The 16,422-nt window shown below is 42.6% G+C and overlaps 1 protein-coding gene across 3 annotated transcripts in view; it reads right to left on the reverse strand.

Moving 5' to 3' along the window:
- The window catches only part of JAKMIP2 (janus kinase and microtubule interacting protein 2), a 277,234-nt gene that overhangs the window by 158,448 nt on the left and 102,364 nt on the right, over nucleotides 1-16,422 (reverse strand). For all 3 annotated transcript variants that reach the window (XM_069764082.1, XM_069764081.1, XM_069764080.1), the window contains exons 5-9: nucleotides 14,671-14,880; nucleotides 6,673-6,771; nucleotides 6,393-6,539; nucleotides 4,795-4,935; nucleotides 43-99 (exon numbers count right to left, since the gene is read on the reverse strand). In XM_069764082.1, coding sequence (XP_069620183.1) covers nucleotides 43-99; nucleotides 4,795-4,935; nucleotides 6,393-6,539; nucleotides 6,673-6,771; nucleotides 14,671-14,880 — 654 coding nt within the window. The remainder of the gene's footprint in view (nucleotides 1-42; nucleotides 100-4,794; nucleotides 4,936-6,392; nucleotides 6,540-6,672; nucleotides 6,772-14,670; nucleotides 14,881-16,422) is intronic.

Consider the following 16,422-nt stretch of genomic DNA (forward strand, 5'->3'; position numbering starts at 1 on the left):
CTATTCTAGTAGTTATGTTTGTTAGTCTGTCATAGTGTTTACCTTTATAGGCTTCGAACTTCTTTTATGTTTTTTTCGTCTAATAAGTTTTTCTCTATCCTGTAAAAAAATAGATAATTCACATATTTATGTGGATATGGACACTAAATTAACATAAGCACATAGAAAAAACATTTTTTTGTACTAAGTATTCTTCATGTTCACCATCTTCATGATGCATAGTAACTAACCAGTAATATTGTCAAATGTACTGGATATCTGTGGGTAAGGTGACCAATGGTTGCATTATGCAAGTGGTCAACTGATATCTCATTAAAAATGTGAATGCTCTTTACATACAACGTTGTTAATGTCTTACTACAATATACTACAAAATACACCTTCCTTAAAGAGGACCCTTTATGGTTTTTATCAAGGGGGCACGGCTTACAGTGTAATTATGCAGTGCAACCTAAAGACAACTCCAGAGAATCCTGTGAGCAACATCCCCTTGTAATGACCATAAAAATAAAAGGCCCCTATCTCTGAAACTGAATAGCGGAATGAAAATTAAATAAATAAAAAATGAGTACTCAGGGGGGCAGTGGGAATAATATAAGAACAAAAACTGCACACTTTTGTCCTAGTGAGGAAGGTCAGATTTAAAACATAAGAAACCTTATTTGGACTCTTGACTAGTGATGAACGAGTATATTCGTTGCTGGGGTTTTCCCGAGCATGCTTAGGTGGTCTCCGAGTATTTGTGACTGCTCGGAGATTTAGTTTTTGTTGACGCAGCTACATGATTTACAGCTGCTAGACAGCTTGAATACATGTGGGGATTCCCTAGTAACCAGGCAACCCTCACATGTACTCAGACTGGCTAGCAGCTGTAAATTATGCAGCTGCATGGACAAAAACGAAATCTGCGAGCAGTCACAAATACTCAGAGACCACCCAAGCATGCTCGGGAAAACCCGAGCAACGAGTACACTCGCTCATCACTACCCTTGACCCATATGAACAACAGAATATCCATAGAAGTTCTGTAGTTAGTTCTCCAAGATATTTAGAACAACAAGAAGAATTGATGCCATTTTGAAGGCAAAGGGTGGTCACATCAAGTATTGATTTGACTTTACATTTCTATCTCTCAAATCATTCTTACCTTGCAGCATTTTTTTCATACCTACCTAAAACTGTTAAACATATCTAATATATAAAGCTGAATGTATGTTGTGTGTGTGTATGTGTGTATGTCAGGGATTGGCATCTGCACCGTTGCAGCAACCGCCACAACTTTTTGCACAGTCACACGTCTGGACCCCGAGAGCGTCATAGGCTATGTTGTGAGGCGAAATTTTAACCCCCTGCTTTCCAATTCACCAAACAATTTTGCCCCTATCTACATAATGGGGAAAACGTGAAAGGAAAAGTGTTGGAGGCAAATTGAAAGCTGCCAGATGTGAACAAGGGGGACTTAAAGAATTAGAGCGATGGCGCCAAAGAGTATATACTGTACAGCTGCTAAGATGGGGCCCCGACATGGGATACTCACCACACACGGGGATATGAACACACACACACAAAATGCGCCACACACTACCACGTGCTTGAGCACATATACCACCCTCAGGACACATTTCACCACACATATGCAGCGCCCCAGAGACCTGGTCGTTGCAGTATAGCGCTCTGCCACTAAGGGGAGCAGCGGTACGTCTGATGGCACTAAGGAGTTCTCCTGACCAGGTATCACTAGAACACATTACACTTCACACTCCGGCCACTAGGGGGAGAAAAAGGCTTTATTTATTGGGCCACTCCTCACACTGGTAAAACTAGGGGCTGGGGAGGAAGTTAGTTAGAAGCTGACTGGGTTGGAACCAGGCAACATCCCGTGGCAGGGTGTGTTGCAGGTAGAAGGCACAGGGGGGTCCCTGTCAGGCGTGGGAACCTGGCAGGTGCCTAGCGAACAGAACAGAACGTAACGGAACCGTGCCTGCACACCTTGCGGCGGTATCCTAAGAAAGAGACACGAAGGGAAGGATATTGTGGAAACGTGTAAACGAGATCAGCACAAAGGAGAGCCAGTAAGAGTCATGCCGAGAGAGAAAGGCAACATCTTACTGAGGCGCGTAGTCGGTGGCCGGATCACCATAGGAGTAACTGACTTCAGGCCTTACTTCAAATTCCGCTGGACAGTTAATCATAGGTTGGCTGTCTACCTTCTACACCTACGAAGACATAGGGGGCAACATTGGGAGAGGGGCGTCTCTAGGGTCCCGGAAGACCTCCAAGCCTTCCCGTCAAATGTGTGGCGTCCTAGCCAAAATATACCTGGGGGACGTTAGAAACTAGCAACATCTGGAACCAAAGAACGAGAGAGAGAGAGAAAGCTGTAGAGAACGAACGAAGGAGAACAGCAGTTGTGAGGACTATTCCGAATGCTCAGCAGGGTAGGACTACAACACACAGGCGCTATTGGTAGGCAACGATTTCCATCTGCGAGGGAAACTCTGGATGTGCCCATCGGAGCGGCCGGTCTCTGATAGCCCGGTTGAACGTGCTCTGGACTGAGTATATTGAAGCCTTCAGTAAAAAGGTAAAGAGACTGCAACCTTGTGTCCTCGTTATTGCCTGCACCTCACACCATCACCATCCACCTTACTGGGAAGCCCTGGGGATATACTTCACCTGTGGGAAGGTACACCATCCAGCTGCCATTCCATCACCCCAGCGGACCCCACAGCAGCGTCGGTCTCACTGACCGAACACCACAGGTGGCGTCACGAACCCCTGACAGACTGTACTACCACCTTCATTGGACGCCCCTTAGCAGGGTCACGACCGGGTCCAGCCACCGTGACAACCGCATAACTGAGCAGAAAGGAACGGTACCGAGTGACTTGTGGCCCTCTGTCTGGGGGCGCTCCACATACACCAACCTCGCCACATAAAAATCAAAACACAAAAGTCACCGCTCAAAACTCGCCATGCGCAAAATTTGCCACATGCAAAACTCGCCACATGCAAAACTAGGCTCACGCAAAACTCGCAACACATGCAAAACTCACCTCATGGAAAACTCGCCACACGCAAAACTTGCACACGTGGAAAAATTGCCACATGCACAAAAGTTGCAACACATGCAAAAGTTGCCTCACACAAAACTTGCACATACTCAAAACGCACCACACATAAAACTCGCCACGCACAAAACTCGCCATGCGCAAAACTTGCTACACTAACCTGTCACATGCAACTCTACACACAAAAAGTTGCTACACGCATGTCGCCACACAAAACTCATCTCACAAAAGTTGCTACATGCATGTCGCCACGCGCAACTCAACACACACAACTTGACACATGAAACTCGCCCTAAAACACACACAAGTCTGGTATTGTCCTTCAAAAATAAAAATCTGATTAATAAGCAGACAAACTACAAGAGCAACAAATGTACCATATAGGAAATACGGCAGCTGTCAGTCACATGACCTGTCTATTATGTGTATGTGTGAGCTAATATATACTGCCAGGGGGAGGGCTTCTTGTTGGCTGGGGATTTATCAGACTGCCAATTTAGCTTACAAATACTGAGGTAAAAATACTGACTAAATAATGTGTGAACGAGGTCTAATACAGGAGGAAATGACATACAGGTACATACTATATACAGGGGAGATGACACACAGGTATATACTATATACAAGAGGAGATGACACACAGGTATATACTATATACAGGAGGAGATGACACACAGGTATATACTATATACAGGAGGAGATGACTTACAGGTATATACTATATACAGGAGGAGATGACATACAGGTACATACTATATATAGGAGGAGATGACATACATGTATATACTATATACAGGAGGAGATGACACACATATATACTATATAAAGGAGGAGATGACTTACAGGTATATACTATCTAAAAGAGGAGATGATGCATAGGTATATAGAGGAGGAGATGACATACAGCAGGTATATACTATATACAGGGGAGATGACATACAGCAGGTATATACTATATACAGGAGATGACATACAGGTATATACTATATACAGGAGGAGATGGCACATAGGTATATACAATATACAGGAGGAGATGACATAGAGCAGATATATATTTTTTACAGGGGAGATGACATACAGGTATATACTATATACAGGGGAGATGACACACAGGTATATACTATATACTGGAGATGACATACAGGTGTATACTATATATAAGGGAGATGACAAACATGTGTATACTGAGGGGAAAATGAGAGGTGTGAGGTGAAAATGAGAGGTGTTAGGTGAAAATGAAAAGGTGTGAGTGCAAAATGAGAGGAGTGAGGGAAAATAGTGGAGTGATCGGAAAATGACAGATGTGAGGTCGAAATGACAATTGTTAGGGGGGAATGAGAGGAGTGAGGGGGGAATGAGAGGAGTGAGGGGGAAATAAGAGGAGTGAGGGGAAAATGAGAGGTGTGAGGGAGAAAATGAGAGGCGTGATGGGAAAATAACAGAAGTGAGGTGCTATAAATTTACTATGCCCAGGCAACGCCGGGCTATTCAGCTAGTATATACATACACTCACATATCTATAACATTTTATCTCTTTCTCTCTATTATATATACATAATGGCTAAGCACTCAAGCACTCGCCCATTGTATTACAGTCTAACATTAGGTGATTACATTTTGAACATAGATTCCTGAACTATATTTGCGCTATTTCACCAAAGGGGAAGGAAATCTCTCAGTGTCATTTCTTGTCTCTAGAACTTTACAATTATATTCTACTCACTCTTGTTAAATCATCAATGATGTTCTGTTGTTCTACCACTTGTAACTTCAGGAACTCAATCTCTTGCTCTTCTCCGGCTTGATCAAGATCATTTAGGGATCTCAGCTTCTTCAATGGAGGGTGAGATATGATTTTCTCTTTCTGTAGGTGAAAGTGTTTGATTATACAGGTTATACAGGTCTATACACTTGGCTTGGGACAACTCATAAAGTCACATGGATTCCAGTACCACCTCTATGCTGATGACACTCAGATCTACCTCTCTGGCCCAGACATCACCGCTCTGCTGTCCAGTATCCCAGAGTGCCTATCAGCCATATCCTCCTTCTTCTCCTCTCGCTTCCTCAAACTCAATGTGGACAAATCTGAACTCATCATCTTTCCTCCATCCCACAAATCTTCCTTACCTGACCTATCTATCGCAGTCAATGACATCATGCTTTCCCCTGTACCCGAAGTCCGTTGCCTCGGAGTAACCTTCGACTCTGCCCTGTCCTTCAAACCACACATCCAAGCTCTTTCCACCTCCTGTCGCCTCCAGCTCAAAAATATCTCCAGGATCCGTCCTTTCCTCAACCCCCAATCTACTAAAATGCTTGTGCACGCCCTCATCATTTCCCGCCTTGACCACTGCAACATCCTTTTCTGTGGCCTCCCTGCTAACACCCTTGCACCTCTCCAGTCTATCCTTAACTCTGCTGCCCGACTAATCCATCTCTCTCCTCGCTACTCCTCCGATTCCCACCTTTGCAAATCTCTTCACTGGCTCCCATTCCCTCAGCGTATCCAGTTCAAATTGCTAATACTGACCTACAAAGCCATCCACAACCTGTCTCCTCCATATATCTCTGAACTAATCTCTCGATATCTTCCCTCACGTGATCTCCGGTCCTCCCAAGACCTCCTTCTCTCCTCCACACTTATTCGCTCCTCATCCAATCGCCTCCAAGACTTCTCCCGAATATCCCCCATCCTCTGGAACTCTTTGCCCCAACACGTCCGACTATCAACCACAGTCGGATCCTTCAGACGGAACCTGAAAACTCATCTCTTCAGGAAAGCCTACAGCCTGCACTGACACCGCTGCTGCCTCATCACTATCGAAGCTACCGCCTCACCAACACCGGAGCTACCGCCTCACCAACACCGGAGCTACCGCCTCACCAACACCGGAGCTCCTGCAACCCTCAACCTACTGTCTCCTTCCCCATAATCCTGTAGAATGTAAGCCCGCAAGGGCAGGGTCCTCGCCCCTCTGTATCAGTCCGTCATTGTTAGTTTGTTTACTGTATGTGATATTTGTAACTTGTATGTAACCCCTTCTCATGTACAGCACCATGGGATCAATGGTGCTATATAAATAAATAATAATAATAATAATAATAATACAGGTTAGAGCAGTTTCATGGGGTATATGGGTAGGCTTTGGAGACATCTGGAGACAAGTTCCAGATGGGACAGTTCCCTTTAAAGAGGGTCTAATATACAAATGGTAAAATCCGTCACCAAATCCATGGATTTAAAGGGCTGTTTCCACAGTGCAAACTCTTCACTGTGTGTGAACATGCTTTACTTGTAATCCGTTATGCAATACGTACCATCTCTGCATTCTCCTTAGAAAGGGTTTTCAGCTTCTCTTCCATGCGTTGCAGCGATTGCATTAATTCATCATTTCTTTTAGTGAGGCACTTGTTCTTTTCCAGGAGAGGTTTGCATTGTTTTTCTGCTTCTCTGACTCTCCGTAGCTAAGAAACAACAAATACTGTAAATTATGTTGCAATCCCACTGCATGGTATCCAATATCAGCAATATTAGAAGTGCTTTAAAATCTACAAAAACATGTAGTTCATCAATCAAATGTGCAAAGAGATACATTACCAGTTCATTTCTCTCATCCACAAGCAATGTATTTCTGTCCTCCAGTTTTCGGATTGTGGCATTTAACTCAGCCATTCTTTTCTGATTTCTTCGCAAGTCCTGCAAACAGAACTTTTCATTATGAATTACTGTACTCATTTTTTATTTATTTTCCAGGTATATATGGGTGGCCTTACTTGGAGGGAGCAATTAAATAAATAATGCTGTATCGAAAAAAATCAGTCTGCGTTAACATTGTCAGAATGTCAGCTGCCAGTGGAAATTTTTGGCCTACTCCTGGGCGCTGGAGGTGGCTTTTTTCCTGTGCTATCTTGGATTGCACTGCTATGTTAATGGCTCGCTCATCATAAGAGGAATGTTTGTGATAGAATAAAAAATATTAGATTTTGCAAATTGCTGTATTATGTTTTGTCATGTATTGTGTCTATATGTTATCCTTTCCCCGTAATTCACTTTTCATTTTGATTTTTGATTTGGTTGGAAGATAAGCAGACCATATGGGTACAAAAAACATAAGGAGATCAAAGGATGTCATAAACACTTGTCATCTGCAGATCAACTCTTTCCTAGGAACCTGCATTAAGTTGAGGAAATAGTTAGAAATTCTCTAAAATGCAATAATGCAATAACTTGAAAATCACTAATGAAACTCAGTCCATTTTTCCTTGTGCGTAAAAAAAACCTGATGTCTGAATTAGACAAAATTCAATGTTCAAACCTCGTTTAATGCCAAGTTCACGCGTTCAGTATTTGGTCAGTATTTTAAATCAGTATTTGTAAGTGAAAACCAGGAGTGTTACAGTCAGAGGAAAAATACAGGGTGATTCACTCGCGACTTTACCCGGAAAAATTGCTGTAACTTCTAAGAGACAGTTGACTATACTGAAATTTGGACAGTAATTACCTTAGTTCATAAAAAAACTAATGTTTTAAAGCAGGTGTTGAAATTGTCCACCGTTTGTATGCAAGCACGCATGCACCATCCCATATTGTTGAATGTATTTTGCATGACTGCAGTATTGTAGAGGCTTCTTTTTCTTAGAAGCTCCCCTTCTTTACCAGACCCAATATCCCCAGATTCGCCCAAATAAACAGACAACACACCATTTTGGATTAAATTGTCCAAATCGGCCTTTATTGCAATAAACATAACAGTAATAAATAACTTGGGATGAGGAGGTTCTTGGGTGTCCAAAACCAGGCGGAAACCAAAATATATATATAACCATCCAGCCTTACCTCCAGCTGCAACCATAGGCTTGGGGGCATCTCATGGCCGGAAAACATTTTTCATCCACCGACTCCCAAGGACCCCATCCTGAGAGCCCAAAAATCCACCAGTTACCCTAATTCCGAAACCAATAAGAGGTTCCCATCTCCAAGATGTACAACCCCCACCAATATTTTGACACCAACTCCAAGAACCCCCTTCCCCACCACAGCGAGCATTACCTGAACATCTAATAATGCGAGTCCCTCCAACAAGACACATACCCTTTCATTCCCTTGTTGAATCTTAAGACCCCACAGATCAATACCTATTGATTTCAAATGAATCCCATCGCTCCATCACAAATTCCCTTCTCCGGACTCCAACTGTTCATACCTAACTAAATCCCCCTCTTCCTGGCTACAAAACTTCACGCAGCTCTATTCTCTTTTATCCTTGTCTTGTTAATTTTTTCCATCGATTGAGTGGTACGCCATACTTTTCTGGGCACTGCATCAGACCAAAATATCTTTACGCAAAAAATCATGGCAGATATCCCTTATTAATTCTCTGCAGCGGCAAAAACCAAATTGTTCCCGCTGACATACAGTGGGGAAAAAAAGTATTTAGTCAGCCACCAATTGTGCAAGTTCTCCCACTTAAAAAGATGAGAGAGGCCTGTAATTGACATAATAGGTAGACCACAACTATGAGAGTCAAAATGAGGAAACAAATCCAGAAAATCACCTTGTTTGATTTGGCAAGATTTATTTTGCAAATTATGGTGGAAAACCTAAAACATGCAAGATTTCTAGCTCTCACAGACCTGTAACTTTTTCTTCAAGAGGCTCCTCTGTCCTCCACTCATTACCTGCAGAAGTAATGGCACCTGATTGAACTTGTAATCAGTACAAAAGACACCTGTCCACACCCTCAAACAGTCACACTCCAAACTCCACTATGGTGAAGACCAAAGAGCTGTTGAAGGACACCAGAAACAAAATTGTAGCCCTGCACCAGGATGGGAAGACTGAATCTGCAATAGGCAAGCAGCTTTGTGTGATGAAATCAACTGTGGGAGCAATAATAAGAAAATGGAAGACATACAAGACCACTGATAATCTCCTTCAATCTGGTGCTCCATGCAAGATCTCACCTCGTGGGGTCAAAATGATCACAAGAACGGTAAGTAAAAATCCCAGAACCACATGATGGGACCTAGTGAATGACCTGCATAGAGCTGGGACCACCATAACAAAGGCTACCATCAGTAACACACTCCACCTCCAGGGGCTCAGATCCTGCAGTGCCAGATGTGTCCTCCTGCTTAAGCCAGTACATTATATGAACTAGAGAAACACACAGAGTTTGGTTGAAAGTCATACAAAAAACCTTTAATAGTAACAACATACAAATAAACACTTAAATAACAGAGACAATATGAACTGATGTGTTAAATAGACACCTAAAACATTGAGCGTGCCGCATATCCGAAGAGGTCAGAGAACGCCCCCTCTTGTAGTTTTATCAATGGGTTGTGCTCCATTTACCTTAGTAGAGCCTTCATAAAACTACAAGAGGGGGCGTTCTTTTGAGATGGGATTTAATGGGTATGTGGCATGCTCAATGTTTTAGGTGTCTATTTAACACATCAGTTCATATTGTCTGTCTGTTATTTAAGTGTTTATTTGTATGTTGTTACTATTAAAGGTTTTTTGTACGACTTTCAACCAAACTCCGTGTGTTTCTCTAGTTCATATATTGCTATATATGGAGGTAAACGTAGCGACCAGGCAATTGGTGAGGGTCACATCATGAGTCTGGATTTGGTGATACTTAAGCCAGTACATGTCCGGGCCCGTCTGAAGTTTTCTAGAATGCATTTGGACTATCCAGAAGAGTATTGGTAGAAGGTCTTATGGACTGATGAAACCAAAGTAGAACTGTTTGGTAGAAACAAAACTTTTCGTGTTTGGAGGAGACAGAATGCTGAGTTGCATCCAAGGAACACCATACCTACTATGAAGCATGGGGGTGGCAACATCATGCTTTGGGGCTGTTTCTCTGCAAAGGGACCAGGATGACTGATCCGTGTACATGAAAGAATGAATGGGGCCATGTATCGTGAGATTTTGAGTGCAAACCTCCTTCCATCAGCAAGGGCATTGAAGATGAAATGTGCATGTGTCTTTCAGCATGATAATGATCCAAAGCAAACTGCCAGGGCAACAAAGGAGTGGCTTTGTAAGAAGCATATGAAGGTCCTGGAGTGGCCTAGCCAGTCTCCAGATCTCAACCCCATAGAAAACCTTTGGAGGTAGTTGAAAGTCCGTGTTGCACAGCGACAAGCCCAAAACATCACTGCTCTAGAGGAGATCTGCAGGGAGGAATGGGCCAACATACCACAACAGTGTGTGCCAGCCTTGTGAAGACTTACAGAAAACATTTGCCTTCTGTCACTGCCAACAAAGGATATATCACAAAATATTGAGATGAACTTTTGTTAATGACCAAATACTTATTTTCCACCATAATTTGCCAAATAAATCTTGACAAATCAGACAAGGTGATTTTCTGGATTTGTTTTCTCATTTTGACTCTCATAGTTGTGGTCTACCTATGATGTCAATGACAGGCCTCTCTCATCTTTTTAAGTGGGACAATTTGCACATATGGTGGCTGACTAAATACGTTTTCCCCCACTGTATAACACCAGCACTTCTGAAACCGTGAAAATCTGGCAATACCTGATGAAAACTCATACCACAAACCCCTATCCACATAATTATGTTATTTTTTGGTAAACCCCAATTGGCGCCCGTTTTTTCGGACATTGTCCCTCAACGCTGTCCAATAAATAAATAAATAAAACACTGTAAAGCGCTGCGGAATATGTTAGCGCTATATAAAAATAAAGATTATTATTATTATTATTATTATTATTAATAAATGACCAAGTGGCCAAATATCCATACTAGCCGTGCTCTACCTATGGTAAAAAAGAAAGGGAGAAAGGAAGAGCAGCACATGAGCACAACCACTTCTAACCCTCTTTTTTTTTTACATCAAACGTGGACGCACATAGAGTTTATATTTCCAAGATTTCCACCTGCCAATCTTCTGAACTGCTCTTGAAGGTAGGCCCCAACTCTGCCTCTGTTGCAGCACCAATTTTAAATGACTGAGGAAAACAACCTATTGGCTTCTAAAGCAAAACTGTCAAGCACAAAACTGATAAGAAAGACCCATCCCTATGTCTTAATAATTGGCCTGCCTTGCTCCCGCCTAAAAAACAATAATTTTTAAAACACATTAATGAGCACATGCTGGACAATTTTAATGCCCTTAAAACGACTCTTTTTCATTTACACATCTTTTTGTTTTTTGAACGACGAACCCGGAATTCCACTGACTCCTCCACTGCCATGGCATCTTGACTCAATATGCCCCCTCCCTGACTGAAGATGGTGTCACCAATTCCCCTATTCTAATGACCCCAAAGAAAGCCCACAAGAAAGCCAGTTTAAAGCCTTTTCAAAAGGTCAACTGCAACTTAACCCAGCTTCCCTCCCAATTCAATCAGTAACTTAAACTAAACTGGCCTTTGAGTGTCAGGCAATGATTGCCCCCTTTTAATACCCTTCACAGACTGAGAAACTAGAAAACTTTTTGTAATGTCCGTAAAGCCCCTGAACTTGCATCCAAATGCTACCCCTGCCAAAAAAAAGCTTTAACTCTTGACACTGACCACACCTCGTTTGACACTTTTCCCACCCAACTCAGCAAAGTGCCTATGTAATTCTCATCTGACCCAAAAAACCCTATCTAGTGAATCAATGATCTTCTGAACTTCCGGTCATGTGCAGTATGTCTTTGAAGTCGGGAAGCATATACATGGCTTCAGAGACGCATTGAAGCTGCCGAAATGAGTGACACGCATGCACTAGATTTGCATGAGCTGGCGATGAGGCTGTCTAGTGCAAATTATGTTATCATGCCCACAGTGGCATGATATTTAGGAAAGAGGGTTGACTAATCTGGGGCAATTAATGCCCCATCGACTAGTCAAAGCCCTCATTAGCATTTATTTACCTGAATTAAGTTATACAGGGCTGGGCTAGGCAGGGAGTTTAATCATACATAGGTGAATGCTGCTGGGTTGGAGGGCATGGTGGACCTAACAGTTTCCCCTTAAAGTAAATGAGACCTTGTGTGCTGGTGTAGAAATCTTGAATCCGTAACAAAAACCTTCCTTTAATAACACTGCCTTATCCCTCTTCGGGTACCTACTTAGACAAATGGCCATCTTGAGAAGTCTCACTAGACGCTTCTCCTTTTAAAATGTTCCCCCATTCCTATTTTTTCCTCTCTAAAATTAGCGGGCAGACCCATGTAACCCCCCACCATGGGACAAACACATATACATATACACACATATACATAAACAGACATATACCTCTCCCTTAGCCCTATCATCGAACATAATCCTATCCCCTTCTTTATCTTTTTCAGTTTGCATTGACAACAAAATATTATTCCCACTAAAATTGACCCCCTCCGACCGAGAAACCACTTGGTCTAAAGGGTCCCACATAGGAATCGGGGACCCAGCTACCCCACTATGAGCCCTCTCCAGCCTTTCCAGCAACTACCGAATGCCCCCCAGTAAATTTTCCCTTTCCTCACCCTGAACCCCTGTAACCGGCCCTCTAACAGGAGTGCCCCCAGTAAACCGGGGAGCCTGACTATAACCATACCCCAGAGATGCAGTATTAGAAAAAGAAGGACAATACAAAGAGGCATACTCACCAGGCTGCATCGGTGCCTGATACCCATCAGGTAAAGATCCTGGGTCCTGTCGGTCCTCATCTTGACACCTGGGGAAGGGGCCCTCATCAGCTCGCCCAAAATCCCTCTGACCAGCCCCTGTGCTCATATCTGGCACCACGACCAGGGAGCTGACTGAAGGCCTAACCTCCCACTGCCTTTCTTCCCTGCTGCTGGTGTCGTTTGTTCCCGAGGGACCCTGGTGCCCAGGACAAGGGTGGAAACACCACAAAGATCCTATTGTAGACAAAACATACCCAACGACAGGATTATTGCCAAATGGGGCCACCGCCATTTTGTTGGAGCCTGTGGCACTAGAGGGCACAAGCATGGTCACATCACCAGCTGCCTGCGCTACTCCGCTGTCCCCAGCCACCTGACTGAATTCCTCATGGGGCGAGACCTGTGAATGAATGGAGTGTGCAAGCCATATCCTTAACGGTCTCTGGTGGGGCTCTTGTGGTGCCGACGAGGAGCGGCATCTGGTGACAGGCACTGTGATGGCCTCAATCTGTGCAAGCACCATGCAGCCAGCACCACCCTCTCCGCACCAACATCCAGCCTGCTGATAATTTCCTGCAGCCTCGCTGTGATTCAGGCTCCATCTGCGCCGCAAGCTGCTGAATGCAGCCACGCCAGAATCCATTCGATATCCACCATGCCAGCTGCTGGAGGGGGTAAGTGGCACCTTTATGAAAGGAGACTACATGCAGATTAGTATGCCACCTCCTCCTACTCCTTTTTAAAGCCCTGTTCTTTCTCCCCCTTGTAATCACCACCCCCTTTCACTCCTCCCCTTAAACTTTTAACTTCCACTTAACCTTCCTATAACCTCGACATTAACCCCTGCTCTGCCCTACATAGATGAGTCATGGGTTATTTTGCCCATATCTATGCCACGGCTATGATTTCTCTAGACGTCTTGAGTCATTGACTGAATTTCTTGCTGTATGTTCTCTCAGAGTGCCTGTAATGTTTGTGGCTTGTTATTGAACATTCGACCCTTCAAATGCCCCCAAAGGAAAAAATATGGTGGTGTTAATTCAGTCAATCTTGGTGGCCACATTTCCTTGGAGATTACTATGTCATCAAAGAAGGTTTCAATACATAGTTTGGTCGGAGGACTTTGACCTCCAAACTTCTTTAGAAACTCGCTTTGGCAGCTATTTAAGGACTCTGTTTTCCAATAAGTTTTCACAATGAAAACATGCTCCTCCAAACTATAGCTGTACATTGCTAACAAATGGAGAAGGAATTTGGCAGGAGTGAAATGCAAGCACCACACAATCTACTGACATGAAGAAAGGAGTACAGAAAGTCTATCTAGTCATGGAGATGGCTGATGAGGTGACAGGTTGGCGAGACCACTGGATGCCAAGATGTTTTTCATCGCTGTCGCTGAGTTTTATTGCACTCTCTCTTCTCATGAACCAAAGTATGCACAGTTCAAATTTCAGTACGGTCGACTGTCTCTTTAAGTTACAGCAATTTTTCTAGGTAAAATATGAATAAATCACCCTGCATAATAGAAACACTTCACCACTTCTGCATTTATCACTCACTCCTGGCTTTGGATTACAAATACTGATGTAAAATACTGACCAAATACTGAACATGTGGCCTTAAAGTGAATTCAGCAAAATGTACTATTCAATGTATGACCAATATGTATATGTAAAAACTGCATCAATGAGTGCAGACTTTGTAACATACCTGAATCTAGCTGTTTGCTGTATTAGGAGACTAGACCAGATCTTATTCAAGCTGCTGATGTTTGCAGCCAAACCAACTGATCAGCTTCTGCTTTAGGTTGTGTTATGGTCTTGAGTATAAATTGTATGTTTTGAGTTTAGGTAGCAGCTAACTAATTACTGTTGATGGACCCAAGTCCTTCTCAATTGATTGAGATCACTTTTATTAGATATTAAATCTAGATAGGAAAAATCAGTCATCAATCTTACCGGACTTCCACAGTGCTCTGATCCATCTCCTGCCCTTCCTGGGATTTCCCTTTTGGGACTTCCTATGTTACACTCCGCTTCTTTCACCAGAAATAATTGCTCATCCAAAGCTTCTTTCTGCAACTGGAGTTTCTGAAGAAAAAAGGTTTGTGTCTCCAGTTCTTTTTCTAGAGAAAATATAATCCTGTCTTTCGCTTTGATTTCGTCCATCTGAAGAATAATGTAAAGAAAATAATTGATGTGGTCTTCAGTAACAAATACTATTATTATAATTGTACCACTTGTTGTTTTAGTGACTTATGCAACATATTGTAATATTCGATAACTCACAATAGAATGTATGTGGAATTTAGCCAATACTTGTAATATAAAATATACAAGCTACAGTTGTGCTTGAGTATTACACTTTGCCATTTTTAAATGTGGAAAATGATCTAATGTTACAAGTCTAATTTCTCCTTCATATTATCTGGTAATCCTAAGGCTTCACATACTTTTGCCACATATTGAGTATTGCATTTTCAAACAATGGCATGAAAATCACGTGTAAGTGGACAACCTGCTGTATTTAAAAAGCACAGATGTATCAAAATTTGATCTTTGCAAGACGTGAAAGTGTATAATTTATGAGGGCCCCAGAAGATGAGTTGCTGGTGCTTATTAGGCTGGAAAAGGTTTCAAAATTATCTCTTAAGAGTTTTGACTCTACCAGTTCACAGTCAATCTCAGGAGAATGGGTGTCTTGCAGCAAGACAACTACTCAAAGCACATAAGTTGCTCTACAGAATAATGGTTGAACTGTTGTGGAGGCACCCAAAGTGAGCAGCTTATTGGAGAAAATCAACCAATTTAACAGAGTTGAAGCTGGTTTGTAGGGACGAATGGGGTAAAATTAATCTGAGCCGATGTGCAGGACTTATCACCAAGTGCGGGAAACATTCAGATATAGTTATTGCTGCCCAAGGGAGTCACACCAATTACTAAAAGCAAAGATTCACATACTTTTGCTGCTTACAAGGATGTGATATTGATATTTTCCTCATTTAAAAATGACAAGGTCTATTATTTTTTATCATTTGATTGATTTGGTTCTATTTCTCTATTGGTATGCAGAAATGTTGAAAATTCAAAAGGGTTAACAAATTTTCAAGCACCACTGTAGATTGTGGAAATTAGCTCTCCTTTTAACATTTGAACTACCATATTACCATAGTATCTGTATAAAACTCACAGATCAATGTATTTTTAATATTGCAAGAACAGAGTAAGCTGACCTCTTAATATACTGTTATGGAACATTTGCATGCAAAACCACTATCAAAAATATTTGGGCCTGATAGAAATGAATGGCCAGGGCCCCTGAAATCCCTATTAATATAATTGATGTTGAGGTGTGTGGAGACACAGTATTGTTGTCACCAACGTGTAGGAAAGACTAAGTGCAACACAAAGGGAAAGGGAACCAAACACTAGGAAAGGGGGGAGTGGAGACCCCTAGACAGATCTAATGTAACCCTGTCTGCCCTATCGTCCTTATATAGGTTCCGCACCTATCGCTGAGCAGAATTTCCTGCCTGACTCTGGCGATAAGTCCTGCACCGGGACGGACAGGATGAGCGCTAGTCAATCCTCGCTACCGCTAAAGACACATAGGATAAATGAAACAAGGCAGACACTTCGCTTGGGTAGACTCAGAGAGAAACATGGATGTCCTCCAAACACCAAAGAGGATGCTAGCAGACTGCTACAGCT

The sequence above is a fragment of the Ranitomeya imitator genome, chromosome 4 (genome assembly GCF_032444005.1).
Source record: "Ranitomeya imitator isolate aRanImi1 chromosome 4, aRanImi1.pri, whole genome shotgun sequence".
Lineage (NCBI taxonomy): Eukaryota > Metazoa > Chordata > Amphibia > Anura > Dendrobatidae > Ranitomeya > Ranitomeya imitator.